Source organism: Amblyraja radiata, chromosome 6 (genome assembly GCF_010909765.2).
Source record: "Amblyraja radiata isolate CabotCenter1 chromosome 6, sAmbRad1.1.pri, whole genome shotgun sequence".
NCBI lineage: Eukaryota > Metazoa > Chordata > Chondrichthyes > Rajiformes > Rajidae > Amblyraja > Amblyraja radiata.
This window is the reverse complement of record NC_045961.1, coordinates 16,266,650-16,289,242: the sequence shown is the minus strand read 5'-3', so window position 1 is coordinate 16,289,242 and position 22,593 is coordinate 16,266,650. Positions and strand designations below refer to the sequence as shown.

Below are 22,593 nucleotides of genomic sequence, written 5' to 3'. Positions count from 1 at the left end.
CCCTGCACCGATTCCTTTCCTCCTATTTTCCTATTCTTACCTTCACGAGCACGAGGTACTGGAAGCAAATCGGAGATAACTATCTTGGAGGTCCTGCTTTTCAGCCTTTTACCTAATTCCCTAAATTCATGTTGCAGAACCTTCTTCCTCTTCCTACCTATATCGTTTATGCCAACATGTGCAACAACTTCCGGCTGCTCCCCTCCCCCTTGAAGATGTCATGCAGCTGCACCGAGAAGTCCTGGGCCCTGGAGGATGTCCAGGGAGGCAGCACACCATCCTGGAGTCTCGCCTGTTGCCGCAAAATCTGACTATCGAGTCCCCCACCACTACGGCTCTGCGAGACGTCGTTCTTCCCCGTTGAGTTTCAGCACCAGGGTTGGAGTCACAGCCCTGGCTGCCGCTCAAACTTGACGTGTCATCCGCCCCGACAGCCGCCAAGAGGGTGTACCTATTTTCCATTAGGTACAGCCACTGGGAACTCCTGCACTCCATGTTTACTTCTCTTCCTCATCGTCACCCACCTTCGCTCTTCTTGTATCCTCCGTGTGACAGCCTCACTGTTGGTCCTGTCCGGGAAGCTCTCGTTTTCCCGGATGGTGCTGAGGGCATCCAGCTGCTGCTCCAGTTCCCTAACACTGTCCTTCAGGAACTGCACCTGGGCACAATTTCCACAGGTGTCGTCGTCAGAGGCACCAGCGACTTGTCCCCCGAATTCCCTCATCCTGCAAGAGGTAGATACATTTTTGAAAAATCAAGAGAATTGATTACAGAGGGGAACAACCACCGAAAAGGAAGTGGGCCCTGGATCAGCCATGATCTTATTAAATGGTTAGGCAGGCCTTACGAGGCCAGGAGTGACTCATAGGATCATGGGGTAATACAGCACGGAAACTGACCTTTCGGGCTAACTTGTCATGCTGACCAAAATGCTCATCGAAGTTAGTCCATTTTGCCAATGTTTGGATTATATCCCTCTAAACCTTTCCTATCTACATAACTGTACCAACGTCTTAAAAAAATGCTGGTATTGTACCAGCTTTAACCAATTGCTCTGGCATCTCATTCCATATATGTACTGCCTTCTGTATTTAAAAATAAATTGCCCCTCTGGTCCCTTTTAAATCTTTCCTCTCTCTCTCTCTCTCTCTCTCTCTGCAACTGCTGTGCTGTAATACTGCAACACTATATTCTCCACACTGGCATTGTTCTCTCTTCTCTTGCACTACCAGTTGTACTTGTGTGTGGCTTGATTGTACTGGTGTGCAGTATGAATTGATTTGACTGGATAGCACGCAAACGAAAGCTTTGCATTATATCTCGGTACACTTGACATTAAGCCAATACCAATATATCCTTCCTGTAATGGAGTGACTAGAACTGCACGCAATCTTCCAAATGCAGCTTAACCAAAGTTTAATAAAGCTGCAGCATGTCTTCCTGACTCTTATACTTACTGCGCTAACTGATGAAGGCAAGCATACCTTTCGCTTTCTTTCCATGATCGGATAATCGACGACTAAACCGTCTCCCACCTGTTTTACCAGGTGAGGAGGGGGCTGTGGACCCCCAGCAGGACCAAAAACAAGGCCTGTCAAACCGAGCCGAAGGCCATCCATGCTTCAGTAGTAGTTGCGATCACTGTCGTACATAGCATTGTAAGGAATTATGATGAAGCGCGCACACACCAAAATCCTATACTCCGAAGTCGACAGGAACTTAGCTGGTCGAGGTTCTGGCCCATCTGGGCACCATGACGACGGGTCTTTAAACCCTGGACACACCCCGGGGAGGGATCACTCCAACTTCAGGACTAAGGCGGCTGCACCCTTTCTCAAGTGCAAGAAGAAGTTATTGATTCTTTTTGAGGCTGAAGAAGTGTCCCAGCCTGAAATGTTGCTGTCCATTCCCTCCCTGATGCTGCCTGACCCACCGAGAGCTTCCAGCACTTTGTGGTTTGCTCTAAATTCCAGCATCTGCTGTTCATTGTTATTCTTTCTTTACCATTGGTATTCTTTCTTTATCATTCTATCTCCTTGTGTTGCCACTTTCAGGGAGTCATGTGTCGTACAGCACAGAAAATGGCCCTCTGGCCCAACTTGTCCATGACAACAAAGAAGCCCCTTCTGAGCTAGATTTGCCTGTATTGGCCCATGGCCCTCTAAAACGTTTCTGTACGTGTCCAAGTGTCCATTAAATGCTTTTATAGTACCTGCCTCCCCTGACAACTCATTACATGCACCCTCCACCCTCTATGGTTATATAAACAGCCCCTCGGATTCCTATTAAATCTGTTCCCTCTCACCTTAAACTGAGGTTCTCTGATTCTTGTTTCCCCTTCTCTGGGTAAACGACTCTGCATTTACCCTGTCTATTCCCCTCACAATCTTATACAACTCTATAGGTTAGCCTCTCAACCTCCTGCACTCCAAGGAATAAAGTTCTAACCTGCCCAAGCGCTCTGCATTGGTTACCCAAAATGTATTGCCTCACATTTGTCTGGATTAAATTCTATTTCCTGTTGTTTTGACCAACTTTCTAGTTGATCTATATCATTGCACAGCACAGGAATGCCGCCCCTTGGCTCACAATGTTGGTACTGTTCATGATACCAAGTTAAAATGATCTAATCTGCCTGCACACGATCCATGTCCCTCTGTGTAAGAAAGAACTGCAGATGCTGGTTTAAATCGAAGGTAGACGAAAAATGCTGGAGTATCTCAGCGAGTGAGCCAGCATCTCTGGAGGGAAGGAATGGGCGATGTTTCGGGTCGAGACCCATCTCCACATCCCTCTATTTCCTGCGCTTCCATGTGCCCATCTAAAAGCCTCTTAAATGCCACTATTGTATCTGCCACCAGCCCCTGCCCCTCTCTGTGTAAAAACAAAAGTAGCCCTCTGCACCAACCTTTAAACTCTCCCCCCCCCCCCCCCCCCCCCCCCCCCCCCCCCACCCCTCTGACCTTATAGCTATGCCCTTTAGTGCTGGACATTTCCACCCTGGGGAAGAAGGTTCTGACTGTCTACCCTATCCGTACCTCTCATGCTATTAACCTGGGACAACCATCCTTGCATTCTACAACATACCAATCATGTGTTTCTTATTACTTGGTGAAGATCTGAACTGGGTGAATGAGAGTCTTAAAGTCCAGCATTACTATAACTGACTAACTGTGAAGAATGAAGTCATTGTACTTAGGTTTTTTTTACAGCGATCAAAGACTTTGAAGTTGCAAGGGACCACAGTGACAATGATCAAGGAGTAAAAGAAGGACTGGAAAGGGCACAGAAACTTCTAAAGCAGTCACAAAAGAAAGACTACTATAAAATACTAGGAGTAAAAAGGTACTTGTGAATTTGTCAAAAATTGTTAATATCCAAATATAATTTGTGGATCTGGGATGTGACAGGATAGGATATCCAGGAGGTGCTTAAGTGTTGAAAAATAAATCTTCATATTAATCCAATAAGCTTCAAGAGTCAAGAGTTTTACGGTTATTGCTCTGCTTGCACCTCCTCCAACCTCATCTACTGTATCTGCTATTCCAGGTGTGGACACCTGTATGCAAGCGCAGACTGGGCAATTGTTTTGCTGAACAGCTTTGCTCAGTCTGCCTCTGCCTACATGATCTCCCGGTTGCCAAACACTAACTCCCCTTTCCACTCCCATACTGACCTTTCTGTCCTGGGCCTCCTCCATTGTCAGGAGGCCAAACGTAAATCGGAGGAACAGCATTTCATATTTCACTTGGGCAGCTTACACCCCAGTGGTATGAATATTGATTCCTCTAACTTCAAGTAACCCTTGCTTTTTCCCTCTCTCCATCCTCTCCCCACCTAAGTCGTCGTACTAGTTTTACGTTCGTCCTATTGAGTTCCTCTGTTTACTCGTCACCTATCTCACACCCAACGATTACCTATTGTATGCCCCACATTTCCTTGATTATCAGTGCTTTTTACATATCTTCCACTCATTGCTCCTAAGTACTGTCTATGTCTCTTGACTCAGTCTGAAGAAGGGTCTCAACCTGAAACATCACCTATTTCTTTTCTCCAGAGATGCTGCCTGACCCGCTGTTACTCCAGCATTTGTCTCTGTCTCTGTCTCTCTCTGTCTCTGTCAAATAATTATAACACAAAGCCAAGTCTGAGTGCAGATAAACATCAGTCAGAATATAGAGTGTAGAAGTTGGGAGGTCATGTTGTTGTTATAGCAGATGTTGGTGAGGCCAAATTTAGAGTATTGTGTCCAGTCTGGGCACCGTGTTATGGGACAGATGTTGTCAAACTGGAAAGGGTTCAGAGAAGATTTACGAGGATGTTGCCAGGGCTCAAGGGTCTGAGCTATGGGGAGAGGTTGAGCAGGCTAGGACACTATTACTTGAGCACGGGAGAATGAGGAATGATCTTGTAGAGGTATACAAAATTGTGAGAGGCATAGATCGAGTCTCTTGCCCAGAGTAAGGGAATCGAAAACCAGAGGATGTAGGTTTAAGGTGAGGGGGGAACGATTTAATATGAATTTGAGGGTTAACTTTTATCTTAAGTTCTGGGAGCAGAATGAGGCCATTTGGCCCATCAAGTCTCCTCTGCCATTCAGTCATGGCTGATCTATCTCTCCCTCTCACCCCCATTCTCCTGTCTTCGCCCCCATAACCCCTGACACCCTTACTAATCAAAAATCTATCAATCTCCACCTCAAAAATATCCATTAACAACCTTCACAGCCATCTGTGGCAATGAATTCCACAGATTCACCACCCTCTGACTAAACCCTCTTACCAAAGAGTCGTGGGTGTATGGAACAAACTGCTGGAATAGGTAGTTGAGGCAGGTACATGAAACATTAAAGATGCATTTAGACAGGCGTATGGATACATTTGGTTTAGAGAGATTATGGGCCAAACGCAGGCAGGTGGGACATGTTGGTCTTTGTGTGCAAGTCCAGCCGAAGGGCCTGTTTCTATGCTTTATGACTGACAAAAACCATGCCCCCAGGTCGATGTAGTTTGGAGCTTATTTGTAGTGTTTATTAGCCTGATTGTTGCTGGAGAGAGCTGCTCCTGAACATGATCATTAGTTTTCAGGCTGGTGTACCACCTTCTTGATGGCAGGAGTGAAATGAGATTGTGGCCAGGGTGATGTAGATCACTGATGATGCTGGCTGCCTTTTTGACTCCATGACTCCTGTAGACCCCTTTGCTGGTGGGAAGGTCAGAACCCCTGATGGACTGTGCAGTGTTCACCACATTTTGCAATCTCCTTCGTTCATGGGCACTCCAGTTGCTGAAGCAGGCTGTGATACAACCAGTCAATATGATTTCTATTGTTTACCTGCGGAAGTTAAAAAGAGTATTTGTCAACTTATCGAATCCCTCCAATCTTCTTGGAGGAACTGAGGTGTTTTCTTTATGATTGCACCAATCTGCTTGGATCAGGACACATCTTCAGAGATGTGTACGCCCAGGAATGTGAGGGTTGTGACTCTCTTGATGGAGACAGGTTTGTGGGCCCTCTGCCTTCCTCTTCCAAAGTTGACAATAGGTTCCTTGTTTTTCCTGATGTTGAGAGCAAGGTTGTTGTTCTAGCAGCATTTGGTCAGTCAGTTGATCGCCCACCCATACTCTGACTTGTCGTCATCTGTAATTCGTCCAACAACAGTGGTGTCAATGGCGACTTTGAGGATGGAATTAGAACTGTGTGTGGTTACACTATCATGAGTATAGAGTGAGTAGAGCAGGGGACTGAGCATACAGCCTTGAGCTGTTCCTGGACTGATGATTTTCGAGGAGGAAGTGTTGCTGTCAATTCATACTGATTGTGGTCTGTTGATGAGGAAGACGTGGATCCAGTTGCAGAGAATGTGCAGAGACCCAGTTCCATAAGCCTGATAACTAGTTTGGAGGGGATAGTGGTGATTAACGCCAATCTGTAGTCCATGTACAACAGCCTGGCGTATGTGTTTTGATTGTCCAAGTGGTCTCGTACAGAGTGGAGAGCCAGCGTTTTTACATCCTCCGTTGACCTGTTGTAGAGGTAATCAAATTGTAGTGGGTCCTGGTTCTTGTTGAGGTAGGAGTTGATCTGCGCCATAACCAACCTCTCAAACCCCTTGAGAAAGAGTACATGCAAACAGTGAAACTGAGCAGGATGACAATGAAACTAATAGGATGACTAGGGTGGGGGAGGGACAGAAAGAGAGGGAATGCAAGGGTTACTTGAAACACTTTAATTCCACTTCCCACTCTCATTATGATCTTTCTGTCCTGGGCCGCCTCCACTATCAGAGTGAGGTCAAACGCAAATTGGAGGATCAGCACCATATATTTTGCTGAGACAGCTTTCAGCCCAGCGGATTGAATATTGATTTCACTAATTTCATGTAACCCTTGCATTCCCTCTCTTTCCAATGTTCCCGTACCATAGTCATCCTACTAGTTTCACTGTCGTCCTGCATAGTTTCACCGTTTGTATCTACTCGTTACCACCTATTCCACAGCCAACAATGGAGGATTGTTGACTCTCGTTTCATTGATCATGGCTTCTGCCTTTGATTTGTTCTTTTCATACCTTTCATTCGTTTGTTCTTCGTGCCTTTTCATACCTTTTAGTTTCCATCCGCCGACTCAGTCTGAGAAGGGTCTCAACCAGAAACGTCATATATTCCTCCCCTCCAGAGATGCCGCCTGAGCCGCTGAGTTACTCCAGCATTTTGTGTCTATCTTCGGTGTAAACCAGCAACTGCAGTTCCTTCCTACACACGCTCAAAGCACTTCATCACATTAGTGCCACCATTATTGTAGTAATTGAGGCATTTTGGCTTGCTCTTCTTGGGCACTGGTGTTATTGATGCCTGCTTAAAGCAGGTGGGGGCCTCAGTAATGAGAGTTTGAAGATGTCTGCAAAAACTTCGGCCTCTTGGTCTGCACAGATTTGAAGAACACAATCAGGTGTACTATCAGGTGCAGACAGTTTCTGAGATTTAGCTTTCCTTTGCGTCAGCTCTGTGACTTTGTGTAGCAATTGCAAATATAGTTTATTTTAAAATGTTAGGCAGCTTATGGGACGTAGCTTACATTGAGTGATTTCCCAAAATATTCAAGATGTTAATTTTACAAATTCAAGTAAAAATAATAAGTACATAAATGCTGTTAGCAAAACACAAAGTGCTGAAGGAACTCAGCAGGTCAGGCTGCATCTGTGGAAGGAAATGGGGACAGAGGAAGCATCCCAACCCAAATGCCAAGTCCATTTTCCTATGCAAATGTTTTGCTTAGATTTCCAACATCTGCATTTTCTTGTGTTCACAAAATGCTTTTAACTGTACTTCCAGACTTGCGTCTTTATCCCTTAAATTATTTCCAAAAGACTGCATTATGCAGCAATAGATCTTGCCAATCTTTTCAATTAAAGGAAAGCAACATTGAATGTGTATAACTTGTGTGGTTTAATCTATTAAACAGATCAATAGTTGTACACAGTTTCATTGAACTTTTTTCTCAACAGAAACGCTAAAAAACGGGAGATAATAAAAGCGTACAGAAAACTAGCAATGCAGTGGCATCCTGATAACTTCCAGGAAGAAAATGAGAAGAAGCAAGCTGAAAAAAAATTCATAGACATAGCAGCTGCTAAAGAAGTACTCATAGATCCAGGTGAGGGATTTTTGTTTTAGACATCTCCTTTCCTAGATATTTTATGTTTCCATTGTATGTTAACATTGGGTGCGAGTCCTTGAGAAACTGGGATGACGAGGAAAATTGAGGCATTGGTCAAGGGTAGCAAGGAGGCATGGGACAGATGTAGGCGCCTGGAATCAAGTGTATTCCCGGAGGAGTATCGAGAACTAAAGGGCCTGTCCCACTTGGCCACCATTTATGCGACAGGCCGGTAGTGACTGACGCGCGACGGTCGCGAGAGCGTCATCATGCGTCCGCACAGCCGTCTGGAGCACGTGACGTAATTTGAAGATAGACACAAGATGCAGGAGTAACTCGGCGGGACCGGCAGCATCTCTGGAGAGAAGGAATGGATGATGAAGAGTCTCGACCCGAAACGTCACCCATTGCTTCTCTCCAGAGATGCTGCCGGTCCCGCTGAGTTACTCCAGCATTTTGTGTCTTATCTCCAATTGTCTTGGCCCCGCTCTGGGAGTAGGAGTGGAGGCGGATCCGGATCCACAACGGCCATGAGCCCCAGACCGAGCTCGGCGATCGTTTGCTTGCTTCTGCTGCTGTTGGAGGTGAGACGTTGCGCCTGTCTTGAGCCTGTCCCACTTTGGCCATCAGTTACGCGGTAGGCCGGTGGCACGCAAAGATTTCACGCAGGACTAAGTCCACACTCCTCCACAACACTCCACGCGCTACCCACGCGCTACCCGCACGCTAGCAGGTCGCGTGAACGGCGCGCGAATGACAGCCAAGTGGGACAGGCCCTTAAGGAACAAACTAAACAAGGGAATTAGAAGGGCAAAAAGGGTACAGGAGATGGCGCTGGCAGATAGCATTAAGGATAATCCGAAGAGATTGGGACCCCCAATGGAATCAACTCTGTGTGGAGCCCGGCAAGGTGCCAGAAGACTGGAGGGTGGCAAATGTGCCTGTATTCGAGAAGGGCTGCAGGGAAAAGGTTGGGAACTACTGGCCAGTGAGCTTAACATTTGTGGTTAGAAAATTACGAGAGAATATTCTGCGGGATAGGATATACATGCATTGAGATGGACTTGGGCTGATTTGGGATAGTCAGCTGGGATAGTCAGCATGGTTTTGTTCGTGGGAGGTTATGTCTCTCGAATCTGAGTTTGAGGATGTAACCAAAAAGGATTACATGGTATGATTAGCAACTTTGCAGATGACACAAAAGTGGGTGGTATTGCAGATAGTGAAGATGGTTGTCAAAAATTGCAGCAGGATTGTAATCGGTTGGGCAGAGGGGCTGAGGAATGATTGATAGAATTTGATAGAGAGAAATGTGAGGTACTGTATTTTTGGAAGTTTAACATTGGCAGTGAACGGAGGGGATCTAGGGAGTGTTGTAGAGCAGAGGGATCTAGGAGTACAGCTACACCGTTCGTTGAAAGTGGCATCACAGGTAGATAGGATGGTCAAAAAGACTTTTGGCACATTGGCCTTCATCAGTCAGGGGATTGAGTAAAGAAGTTGGGAGGTCATGTTGCAGTTGTATAAGATGTTGGTGAGGTGAGTTATAGAGTGATACAGTGTGGAAACAGGCCCTTCGGCCCAACTTGACCACACTGGCCAACATGTCCCAGCTACACTAGTCCCACCTGCTTGTGCTTGGTCCATATCCGTCCAAACCTTTCGTATACATGTACCTGTCGAGCTGTTTCTTAAACGTTTGGATAGTCCCATCCTCAACTACCTCCTCTGGCAACTTGTTCCATACACCCACCACCCTTTGTGTGGAAAAAGTTATCCCTCAGATTCCTATTAAATCTTTTGCCCTTGAACCTATGTCCTCTGGTCCTTGATTCCACTACTCTGGGCAAGAGATTTTGTGCATCTAAGTATTTGTAGCATTGTGTTCAATTCTGGGCACCATGTTATGGGAAATATGTTGTCAAGTTGGAAAAGGTGCAGAGAAGATTTACAAGAATGTTGCCAAGACTCGAGGGCCTGTAATTCTCATTGTCTATAAGGAGAGGTTGAGCAGGGTAGGAACAGGAAAAAATCATGTGAAATAGACCAGGTAGATAGATGCACAGAGTCTCTTGGCCAGAGTATGGGAATTGAGAACCAGAGGTCATCAGGTGAGGGGGAAAAAGGTTTAATATGAACCCGAGGGGTAACTATTTCGCACAGAGTGGTGGGTGTATGGAGCAGCTTGCTGGAGGAGTTAGTTGAGCCCGATATTATCGCAACGTTTAAGGAACTTTTAGTCGGGTACATGGATAGGACAGATTGAGAGGGATGTGGGCCAAATGCAGGCAGGTGAAACTAGTGTAGGTGGGATATGTTGGCTGGTGTGGGCATGTTTCCACGCGATAAGTCTCCATGATTGTATGATTCTATGACTCTATACAAGAGTTGAGTATGTAATCTATCAGTTGGGACTTAGGCTGGGGAGTTACTTTCATGGTCGTGAGGAGTTCCTGCTACGTTCTGGAAACTAGTCGTGGCCTCATTATGGTCGCCATGAATTTTTCAACATGTTGAAAAAATAGCGGCGACTAGAATGAAGCCGCCATGGAGAGTAGTGAGAATTCTCGAGCCATAGGTGGGTCGCCAGGAGGTCCTAATGGGTTGCCAGTAGGTCAGAGGTTCTTGTAGGTTGTAGCCGGAGCTACTCATTGGCTCATTGGGGAAAAAAGGTAAGCAGTAGTTTTCAGAACTAAAGATAACCGACTGGCAATGTTAAATGTCCGCCAAGCTTCGCAGCTGTGTATCTCTGGCTTCTTAAAAGTTGTGTCCACTCCTTCTTCCCCCCCCCCCCCTCTTTTAAAGGACTTACCGTATACTGTGTTTTAACCGTCTTTTTACAGCGCCAACCTTCCTGTTCATCGCGGTGTGTGTCTGTTTCACCTTGGCTTTGCACTGTGTGATTTTTTTACAGCGCTCCCCGCCCCCCCGCTTGCCCTGTTCCCCGCCTGCATAACGGGCTGGTGAAGGAAGTGGGCTGGTGAAGGAAGCGACGTGTGTGTGTGTGTTTCACTGTGATAGTCGCCGTTCCAGTTGCTGGTTTTTCTGGCGACTGCAGGCAACTTGACAGTCGCCTAAGTGGGACAGGCCCATAAATGTAATTTTAGGCAATTTCTGAGCAGAAAGACAGATTTAACATATCAAGTCAATGTTCATAAATTGTAGGAGCAGAATTGGGCCTGTTCATTCATGGCTGATCTATCTCTCTCTCTCTCACCCCCATTCTCCTGCCTTCTCCCAATAACCCCTGACACCCATACTATTGAAGAATCTGTCTATCTCCACCTTAAAAATATCCATTGATGGCCTCCAAGGCCTTGTGTAGCAATGAATTCCACAGATTCACCATCCTCAAACGAGATAAATTTGTCCTCTTCTCCTGGTGTGTTCGATAAATCACTGGATTCAGACAAGAGAGTTTGATTCATTGAGTATTTTATTACACTACCAAATAAGGCACATGCACTTATGTTCCCCGTATGTCCCTGTACACTCGCAAACACAGCAGAGCACGCCGCAGGATGGTTCTGTTCTTGATCACCTGCCACCATTCGTGACATGGTCCAAGGCTGGAGCTCTCTACCTGAAAGGGCGCCCAGCACCCCTCCTTTATGGCCTTTCATATCAGAGCAGACCGTGCCACTACCCCCTCCCCAAGTCAATCGTAAGCCATTCTGTGCTACTAGCGGCAGGGGGCACAGGTGGTCTACCTAACTATTGCTGTTATGTTTTGTTCACCAACACTACGCTTTCCCATAGAATGGCCTGAGAAAAACTACACTGATGTGATAAGAGTCAGACTCTCTCAGGCATGGACAGGTGCAGAAAATATCTCTCACTTGTCTGGGAAACAGTGTGTTTGAATCTTTTTCGAAGGGCTACAGAATGCCATGCTGCTAATTTAGCAGATAACTCCATTTTACATTTTTGCTGAAATTGTCTGATTAACCTTTGCACTACATCTCCTTTCTAAATGTACGTCCTTTTATTCTGAGGCTGTGGCCTCTGGTCCTGGACTCTCCCACTGGTGGAAACATCCTCTCCCCATCCACTCTATCCAGGCCTTTCATTTTTCAGTAGTTTTCAATGAGGTCTCCCCTCATCGTTCTAAACTCCAGCGAGTACAGGGGCCAGTGTCTTCAAACGCTCAACATATGTTAACCCACTCATTCCTGGGATCATTCTAGTAAATCTCCTCTGCATTGCTGCCTGTCACATGAGAGGTTTCAATTCAAACCGGGGAGATTTCCTTTAGGGAGACACAGTGGTGCAACTAGTGGAGCTGCAGTCTCACAGCAACGGAGACCCAGATTCAATCCCGACCTGTCTCTATGGAGTTTGTATGTTCTCCCTGTGACTGAGTGTGATTCCTCTGGGTGATCCAGTTTCCTCCAATATCCCTAAGGGTTTGTAAGTTAATTGGTCTCTTTAAAAATTGCCCTTAATGTACAGGAATTAGAAAATGAGGTTATGTAGAATTATTACAAACAGCTGGTTGTGCTGTATCTCTAAACTAAACTAACTAGCCTGTTCATTATTTCCAACACTTCATTCTTCCTCTGCCAATGTTTGTTTCATTTTGCCCTTCCACTCTCTAATGGGATCTGCAGCGTTTTCTGATTGTACTTCTGATTTCATGTAATGTCTTTGCCAATGTTGATTTAGTGATGCACATTAGCCAAGTCTTATTGGAAGAGAATGGCATGCTAAAAGTAAACAAGTCTGTTCGAATGTTTTAACTTTATCTGAAATGAATAAGAACAGTACATCACAGGAACAAGCCCTGCAGGCCACAATGTCCATGTTGAACATGATTCATCTCTGTCTGATTAATCGCAATCCCTCCATTCCCCGCATGCCCATGTGCTGATCTATAAGCCTCTTCAATACCACTATTGTATCTACCTCCACAACCACCATCTCTAGTAGTGAGTTCTAGGCATTCTGCATATTAAAAAAACTTGCCCTGCACATCTCCTTTAAACTTTGTTCCTCTCAGCTTAAAGCTCAGTCTGAAGAAGGGTCTCGTCCCGAAATCTCACCCATTCCTTCTCTCCGGAGATGCCGCCTGTCACTCTGAGTTACTCCAGTATTTTGTGTCTACCTTCGATTTAAACAAGCATCTGCAGTTCTTTCCAAAACTCCCTGGTTATAGATTCTGTTAAGTGGTTCTAACCACTATAATTGAATTTTTACTAAATGAGTATCATCTGCAGAAAAAAGAAACTGCAAATAGCCCATTTACTAAACTTACCTTTGAGTAACAATGGCAAATTCTTTCCTTTGCATACAAAGTACTGAAGAACATTTGGCTCCGTTTTCATGGCAGATTCATATTTATTAATAGCATTAATAATATTGCAATTTGGACAAATCATTTGGAAAAACTTCACTTGCATTTTACTTGTGGGGAAAGTATGTCATGATTGTGTGAAAGTTAAATTTGGTAATTTTTCAACCAGTGCACTGTACTTGATGATCATGTGATTTACTTTGTAACAGAGACCAAATTCAAATTGATTTCTACTTTATGTTGGTGAACAAATATGATCCCAAGCTTCCCAAGTCTGACACTTTAATGTGTAAGAAAGAACTGCAGATGCTGCTTTAAATCGAAGGTAGACACAAAATGCTGGGGTAACTCAGCGGGACAGGCAGCATCTCTGGAGAGAAGGAATGGGTGACGTTTCGGGTCGAGACCCTCTTCAGACTCCAGTCTGAAGAAGTGTCTAGACACGGAATGTCACCCATTCCTTCTCTCCAGAGATGCTGCCTGTTGTATGACACTTTAATTATCTATCCCACTCGCTCTCGACCTTTCAGTCTTCAGTTTCTCCAAACCTGTAACAATGAAGCCTGAAGTAAGTTTGAGGAACCTGCACCTCATCTTCTAATCTTTGAATCCAATATTGAGTTTGAGTTTCAAATTTCTGGTATTTTTGCTAAAGCCTTCCAGTTTTAAGTTGACAATTTTCAATAATGATTCCAGTTTATTCCATTCATACTTACGACCGATCTGATATTTTGTTTTTTATCCCTGTGTCACCTTGATGATACAGCACAGAAACAGGCACTTCTGCCCAGCTTGCCCATGCTGACCAAGGTGCCCATCTAGACTAGTCCCACCTGCCTGTGTTTGGCGAATATTCCCCTAGAACTAACCTTTCCATGTAACTTTCCAAAAGTCTTATAAATATTGTTATAGTTTCTGCTTCAACTACCTCCTCCGGCAACTCATTCCATACACCCACTACCTTCTGTGTGAAAAGGTTGCCCCTCAGCTACTTATCTTTCCCCTCGCACCTAGAACCCACATTCTCTGGTTCGTGATTCCCCTACTCTGAGTAAAGGACCCTGTGCATCTACCCTATCTTTTTAAATAGAGGCACAACCTCCAGACTTCTGCCACCTGTACATAGTGATGACTTGTATCTTAGCCAGGGCACATACAATTTCTTCTCTTCTCTGGCTTCCCACAGTGTGTTCAGATACATTGATCAGCCCCATTAGATTTGTCTACCTTCACATGCATTAGGACGTTCATCACCTTCTCGACTGTAATACCGACTGCCCTCAAGACACTTCAATTAACTGCCCCAAGTTACCACATATTTCTCAATGGTAAAATCAGAGGAGAAATACTAATTGAGGACTATCATCGATGGCTCCACACAGAGAAGATTGCTTTGATTCCTGAGGCCCTTATTCTCTCTTTCCCTTAATGTACTCCAGAAATCTTGTTTGATTATCCTTAATATTATCTGGCAAAACTGTCTCATGCCCCTTTTTTGCCCTCCTGATTCCTCCTTTAGTGTGCTCCTCAGTTTCCAAAATCCTCCAGGGATACACTTGCGCCCAGCTGCCTATACCTGGCCCATGCCTCTGTGGAAACAGGCCATACACCTACAACCCTTTGTTTTAAAGTTACCCTTCATGTTCCCATTAAATCTTTCATCCCTCACTTTAAAACAATGTCCTCTGGTTCTCGATTCCCCTATCTGGACAAAAGACGCTGCGTTTTCCTCGTGTGTGTGTGTGTATTCTCTCATGATTTTGTCTACCTATACAAGATCTCCCCTCATCCTCCTGTGCTCCTAGGAATAAAGCCCTAGACTGATCAACCTCTCCCCAGAGCTCAGTCCCCAGAGCTCAGTCCCTCAAGTCCTGGCAACATCCTGGTACATTGTCTCTTTCAAGCTTGACAACATCATTCCTATAACATGGTGACACAATACTCTAAATCTGGCCTCACCAACATTTTATGACCTTCCAGAGCCTCAATTTCTCTCATCATCCAAGCTTCCTTATGTTCACCTACCTTCCCCCTCAACAGGAACATGCATGCCCTGGACACTTAAGCACATTTTTAAAAGCATCACACTTCCTTTTCCTGCTACAATCAACTTGAGTGAGTTCCTGTCTAATACGAGCAAAGTTGGCCTTGCTCCAGTTTAGAATTTTAACTTCTGGGCATGCCTTGTCTTTATCCAAAACTATCTTAGACCAGTAATAGTTGCTGGTCCCAAAAGGCTCATCCATGAACACCTCATCCACTTGCCCCTCCCAATTTCCTAAGACTAGATCGCGTTGCCCTCTCCCGTGTAGGGCCCTGTACATATTGTCTGAGGAAACTTTCCTGAAAACATTTGAGAAATTCTGCCCCATTTAAACCTTTAGCACTTAACATTCACAGTCAGTATTGTGAAAGATAAAATCTCCTGCTATGACAATGTTATTAGTCCTGAAACTGCCTGCAATCTCCCAGCATATTTGCTCTTCTAATTCATATTGACTCTTTGGGGCTTGAAGTACACTGCCAACAAGATGCTCATCCCTTTTTTTTTTAAATTTCTCAGCTCCACCATATAGCCTGGACAAACCATCAGTAATGCTGTGACTTTCTCCTTCATCAATAAAGCCATCTCTATCTCTCCTGTAGCATCTGCTTGCTGGAACATTAAGCTGCCAGTCCTGTCCCTCTCTTAACCAGCTTTCTGCAATGGCTACAACATTTACACGTCCCAGTCACACGTACCTATCCACGCCCTGAGTTCACCTGCCTTACCCTTCAGTCATCACTCAATAAAATAAGTGCAATTCAAAGCAACAAATCTTCCTCGCTCCCTGCAATGCTCCTGCCTATTCTGCCCACTGAACTTTCTTTCATCACCCTCCATACCAGCTTTTCACCTGCCTCGGCTTGCAGAGGGTCCTGCTCCTTGCAAATTCACCCATGTAGCACTTCTGAACCTGTCTGCCAGGATATCGGTTCCGCTCCAGTTCAGATGCAACCCATATCACTTGTAGAGGTCTCCTCTGCCCTAGGAGAGATCCTAATGGTCCAAACATCTGAATCCCTGCAACAACTCCGCAGCCACGCATTTATCTTCCTGTTCCCATTCTCACTAGCACCTGGCACTGACAATAATCCAGAGATCACCACCCTGGAGGTTACCCTTTTAGTGCTTTACTTAACTCCTTATACCCATTTTGCACTATCTCATTCCTTGGTATCCTCTTCAAATGTACTTACAATGTTAAATATGTTTACATTCAAGTCGTTAATGTATATAACAAACAGTACTGTAACCAGCCCTGTGGCATTCTATTGGTCGCAGGCTTTTAGTCAGAAAAATGATCCGCCAGAACTTTTGACGCCTTTCTCCAAACCAATTTTGAATCCAAATGGCTAGCTCACCCTGGATTCTGTGCAATATAACCTATAAACCATAAACCCAGCCTACTGCACACGACCTTGTCAAAGACCTTGTTAAAAGCCCCTGCCCCAACTTCATCAAGCCTCTCGGTGATCTTTTTTAATAAAGACTCTGTTTGTGAGACATAATCTCTCACACGCAGTCATGCTGACTAATCTTAATCAGTCACTGACTATCCTTAAAAACTACTAAATCGTAGAGTGATGCAGTGTGGAAACGGGCCTGTTGGCCGAAATTGCCCACGCTGACCAACATGCCCCAGCTACGATGGTCCCACCTGCCTGCGGTTGGCCCATATAATTCCAAATTTGTCATATCCACCTGTCTAACTGTTTCATAAATGTTGGAATAGTCCGTCTGAACTACCTCCTCTAGTAGCTTGTTTCTTACACCCACTACCCTTTGTGCGGAAAATGTTACCCCTCAGATCCCTATTAAATCTTTTCCCCTTCACCTTAAAACTATGTCCTCTAGTTCTCGATTCCCCTACTCTGGGCAAGAGACACTGTGCACCTTCCTGATCTATTCCTCTCAAGATTTTATACATCTCCATAAGATCACCCCTCATCCTCCTGCGCTCCAAGGAATAGAGTCCCAGCCTACTCGACCTCTCCCGATAGCTCAGACCCTCTAGCCTTGGGAACATCCTCGTAAATCTTCTCTGTACCCTTTCCAGCTTGACAACATCTTTCCTATAATATGATGGACAGAACTGAATACAATACTCTAGATGCGGCCTCCCCAACGTCTTATACAACTGCAACATGACCTTCCAACTTCTATTCTCCATACTCTGACTGATGAAGGCCAATATGCCAAAAAGCCTTTTTGACCACCCTATCTACCTGAGACTCCACCTTCAAGGAACCATGCACCTGCACTCTTAGATCCACCCCTCTGCTCAACAACACTCCGCAGAGCCCTACCATTCACTGTGTAGGTCCTGGCCATGTTAGATTTCCCAAACTGCAACACCTCACATTTCTCTGTATTTAAATTGCACTTTAGCTCAAGAGGCCAAGTGCTAGACTCAACAACAACTTCATCAACAAGTTCGCTGATGACACAACAGTGGTGGGTCTCATCAGTGACAATGATGAGTCGGCGTACAGGATGGAGGTGGAGCTGCTCACAGGATGGTGCAAATCCCACAACCTCATTCTCAACTTGGGAAAAACTAAGGAGATGGTGGTTGAATTCAGGAGGGTGGGAAAACAACACCATACACCTCTGCACATCGATGGAGCTGATGTGGAAAGGGTCAGCAGCGTGAAGTTCCTAGGACTCCACCTGTCAGATGACCTGACGTCCACGACCAACACCACAGCACTGATCAAGAGAGCCCAGCAGCGACTACACCCTCTCCGAAGACTACGGAAAGCAGGTCTCCCCACTACACACCTACGAACTTTTTATAGGGGGACAATCGAGAGCACATTAACCTACGGCATCACTTCCTGGTTCGGGAGCTGCAAGGTGTACGAACGGCACCAACTAGACAGGATTGTGAAGACCGCCAGCAGGATTATTGGTGCTCCACTCCCTTTCCTGCTGGACATATACGGGAAGAGATGTATCAGCAGAGCCATCTCCATCATCAAAGACCCCTACCACCCATCGCATCACATATTCTCCATCCTGCCATCTGGGAAGAGGTACAGGAGCATTAGCTGCAAAACCAGCAGGATGCTCCTCAGCTTCTTCCCGCAGGCTATAAGACTGATAAACGGACTTTGCCCCCTGCCAAAGTATCGCACACCGACCACCAACCTGGACAAACTGCAGCAGAGCCACTGTCGTGCCGCTGCCGATCGGAATGCCTGTTGATGTTTAGTAGAGAGTAGAGTGTTTAATTTGTTCATGATATATGTATTTTTATTTCTATTTATTTTTTATTGCACACTGAATGGACACTGGTTGAGCAACGTTTTTTTGTTTCCTCTGGGTATGTGAGTACTCAGGAAAATGACAATAAAGATATACTATACTATATATTTGAGGGTAAGTGTTGAGCCTTTGACGCTCGACTCAAAGCCTCAACACTTACTCGGAATTCAATTAAAGCATTCATTTATTTTCAAAAAAACATCATCTGCCCAAGCAGCTATTTTGTCATTTGGAATTTCTAGTTTGATGCCTTCTTTTTATAATAAATGACATGATTGTATTCCACTGCTGCATAGAGATGCATCTGATTTTTAATCTCAGACCATAATGTCTGTAAATTAATCTAATCTTTGAGAGAATTTAATTATTGTTAGTTTATAGTTAAGTTGCTTATAATTTGTGCGGCACCGTGGTGCAGTGGCAGAGTTGCTGCTGCACTGCGCCAAGGACCCGGGTTCAATCCTGACTATGGGTGCAGTGTGTATGGGGTTTGTTCGTTCTACCTGTGATCCCGTGGGTTTTCTCTGGGTGCTTCGGTTTCCTCCCACACTCTAAAGATGTGTAGATTTTGTAGGGTATTTGGCTTTGGTAAATTTTTAAGTTGTCCCTAATGTGTAGGATCGTGTTAGTGTACGGGGTGAGCTCATGTCGGTGCAGACTCCGCGAGCGAAGGGCCTGTTTCCGCTCTGATTTCCAAAGTCAACTCTCAATCTTTGGATCAAAGGAAGGGGAAAGTATAAAATTAGGATCTTTGCATACTTCTCTATGCACTATTGTGATTTTGAAGTGTGGTGAATATAATAAAAACTAAACAGTAATTAAAGTAAATTTTATTTTGAGACAGGTTGTTGTAGTTATTATATTTTGTTTCTTTATTCCAGAGATGAGAAAGAAGTTTGATTCGGGGGAAGATCCTCTGGACCCAGAAAATCAACAGGGTGAAGGTGGTCAACACTTTCATAGATCTTGGAATCAATGGCAAGGGTTCAATCCTTTTGGCTCAGGAGGACCTTTTAATTTCAAATTTCATTTTAACTAATTCTTGAGTATTGGCTGCTCATTTCTGGAAAGGACTTCAGAAGATCAAGTGTTGAATGTGATGCCAGAGACCTAGTCTTCATATTTAAACAGTGTAACCCTTTTGCTCAGCCAAAAATGTCCAGCATATAGTATTTTACAGATGTGAGAGTTTTGAAATATTTTCCTGAAAAATAATGAAAAGCAATGTACACATTTAATAAAGACAATTGCCTTATAAATCTGACCCCACTTAAAACAATTTATTCTCCTGAATTTTTTCTTATTGCATAGGTGATGTGAAAACTTCTTCAGCAAAGTAACAAATCATCAATGAAATATGGGATTAAGTGGCAATAGTACCATCAATGTGTCTTAATAACTAGACCAAGGACTATTTGAATAACGTCTGATAGGATTGAGGTGGACAATGACACGCCAAATTAAATGTTTGACCTTTTTGTATTGGGAAAATTCATAGTAGAGCTTGCACTTTTTAAAACAAAGTTGTATTCATTTGATGTAAAGATCTAAAGAGCTTACCTTTTTACATGCACTTGGGGTATTTCATTCATTATGTGATCCACTTAAGTTGAGGGTAATGGATTATTCTCACTACTGTAGAGGCAAAAATACGATTATTTGCCATACAGTAATTTGGTTGGATCCTCTTCACAATTTTGGTGGACATTTGGGAATTTGAAGTGTTGTTTGTGCTATAAACCTATATTGGTTTTAAAATTGATGAAAATAATGGAGTTGCTGCAGATAATACCTTCATCACTCAAAATAGAAAGAAGACCTTAAGTTGAATATATATATAATTTATTCGAAAAGATTGAAACACTAGCTTGGTGGCAAATTATTTGCGTGCCTTATTATGGCTGTTCCATTCTTTGTACAAACTCCCTATTCCATGGTCTGTGAATGTTTGTAGATGGAGCTATGATTTCTCTTTAAACCAGCCACCTCCATTTTCAACATTTGAGGAGTAGCACACTGTTTAAATGTTCAATTATATCATTTTTAAAGTCTCTAATTTAATAGGAACATAACCTTTCTGAAGTGTGCTTTGAGTGTTTTCTATTCATGTGATACATTAGAAAACTTCATGTTTGAAATTACAGATGTGTACTTTTTTGATCAGACTAGTGTTGAATTTAGAATATATTCTAATGCCTTATTTGTTCTGAGGACATATTTAATGCCAGGTCTAAAAAAGACATCTCATGTACATTATTTGGGACAGAAGGTTTATGCTGTCAAAATCCTATATGCTTTCTATCTGAGAAGTGTCTGCCAATCGACTTTAGAACATTGAATGTGTATGACATCTTCGGTTTCCAGTTGTTGAAAAAAATCCATGTATTCTCGACGTACTGCACAAAACAATTTGGATTTTTTCATGTTTTTTCAGCTTTTTAGGCTTGTTTTGACACTTGGTATCTGATACGAGATTTAAAATTACTCAAGATTACATAGAAATGACGATGCAACCAAACTATGCTTCAAAATTTAGTTTTACATGTTTTGGGAATATTTCTCGCCCCTCCTCCTCCCCCACCAAACTTTGTTCTGGATTTTCAGCTCTTTCAATGCTATCATTACAAATTCTGGATAGATTGTCTAATCTTTCCATTTATAATGGTGATGAATGAGTTTACTCATTACCAATGCATGAAATGGTTATGTCAAATAGTTCTAATAAAAAGTTTGAATAAAGATTATTGTACATTTTTATGCTTCCTCGTCTGCCCATGTGCTTAATTTTATTTTTGTGTATTCTGGCAATAGTCAGTGAGAACATGAGAAAAACAGGCCCTTTGGCCCAACTTGCCCATGCCGACTGAGATAACACTTCTGCACTAGTCCCACCTGCCCACGTTTGACCTATATCTCTCTAAACCTTTCCTATCCAGATATCTCCAATGTTTTGTTTTTTTTAATGTTGTTATAATGTTGCCACAACTACATTCTCAGACAGATCATTCCATGTACCCACCATGTGAAAATGTTTCTTCTTGGCTTCCTATTAAATAATATCAGACTTACCGTATACCTATACCTTCTGCTTCTTGATTCCCCTGATCTGGAGAAAAGCCTCTGTGCATCTACCCTCTCTGTTCCCCTCATGACATTGTATACCTCAAGAATATCATCCCACATCAATACAATACAATACGGTTTATTTGTCACATTGCACATAAAGTGCAAGTGAAATGAATATGTGCTCCTGCGCTCCAAGGAATAGAGTCCTAGCTTGTCTACCCGCTCCCTATAGCTCAGTCCCTCAAGTCCTGGCAACATTCTCCTAACATTCCAACATTCTCTGCACTCTTTCCAGCTTGACAACTTTCTTGTAGCAGGTTGGCCATAACTGAACGCAATACTTGGAATGTGGCCTCATTAACTTCATCTACGACTATAACATAACATCCCAACTTCAAATTAAATACCCTGATTGATGATGACTGAAAACCGTCTTGACCGCCCTATCTACCTGTGACACCACTTGAAAGGAACCACTGTGCCCTCCATAATGTTTGGGACAAAGACCCATCATTTATTTATTAGCCTCTGTACTCCACAATTTGAGATTTGTAACAGAAAAAAATCAAGTGGTTACAGTGCACATTGTCAGATTTTAATAAAGGCCATTTTCATACATTTTGGTTTCACCATGTAGAAATTACAGCAGTGTTTATACATAATCCCCCCCCCCCAATTCAGGGCACCATAATGTCTGGGACACAGCTATGTCATGTAAATGAAAGTCATCATGTTTAGTATTTTGTTGCATATCCTTACCATGCAATGACAGCTTGAAGTCTGCAATTCATGGACATCACAAGTTGCTGGGTGTCTTCTCTGGTGATGCTCTGCCAGGCCTGTATTGCAGCCATCTTTAGCTTATGCTTGTTTTGGGGGCTAGTCCCCTTCAGTTTTCTTTTCAGCGTATAAAAGGCATACTTAATTGGGTTCAGATCGGGTTATTGACTTGGCCACTCAAGAATTGACCCTTTTGGAGCTTTGAAAAACTACTTTGTTGCTTTAGAAGTATGTTTGGGATCAGTGTCTTGCTGTAGAATGAATTGCTGGCCAATGAGTTTTGAGGCATTTGTTTGAACTTGAGCAGATAGGATGTGTCTATACACTTCAGAATTAATGATGCTACTACCATCAGCAGTTGTATCATCAATGAAGATAAGTGAGCCAGTTCCTTCAGAATCCATACATGCCCAGGCCATAACACCCCCACCACCATGTTTCACAGATGAGGTGATATGCTTTGGATCTTGGGCAGTTCTTTCTCT

The 22,593-nt window shown here is 43.7% G+C and overlaps 1 protein-coding gene across 3 annotated transcripts in view; it reads left to right on the top strand.

Annotated features, from left to right (window-relative positions):
• dnajc3 (DnaJ heat shock protein family (Hsp40) member C3) overlaps positions 1 to 21,024 on the top strand; it is a 76,731-nt gene extending 55,707 nt beyond the window's left edge. For all 3 annotated transcript variants that reach the window (XM_033022223.1, XM_033022222.1, XM_033022221.1), the window contains 3 exons: positions 3,213 to 3,345; positions 7,507 to 7,655; positions 19,144 to 21,024. In XM_033022223.1, the coding sequence (XP_032878114.1) occupies positions 3,213 to 3,345; positions 7,507 to 7,655; positions 19,144 to 19,301 (440 nt within the window). In that variant the 3' untranslated portion in view covers positions 19,302 to 21,024. The remainder of the gene's footprint in view (positions 1 to 3,212; positions 3,346 to 7,506; positions 7,656 to 19,143) is intronic.
• The last annotated feature ends 1,569 nt before the right edge of the window (positions 21,025 to 22,593 follow it).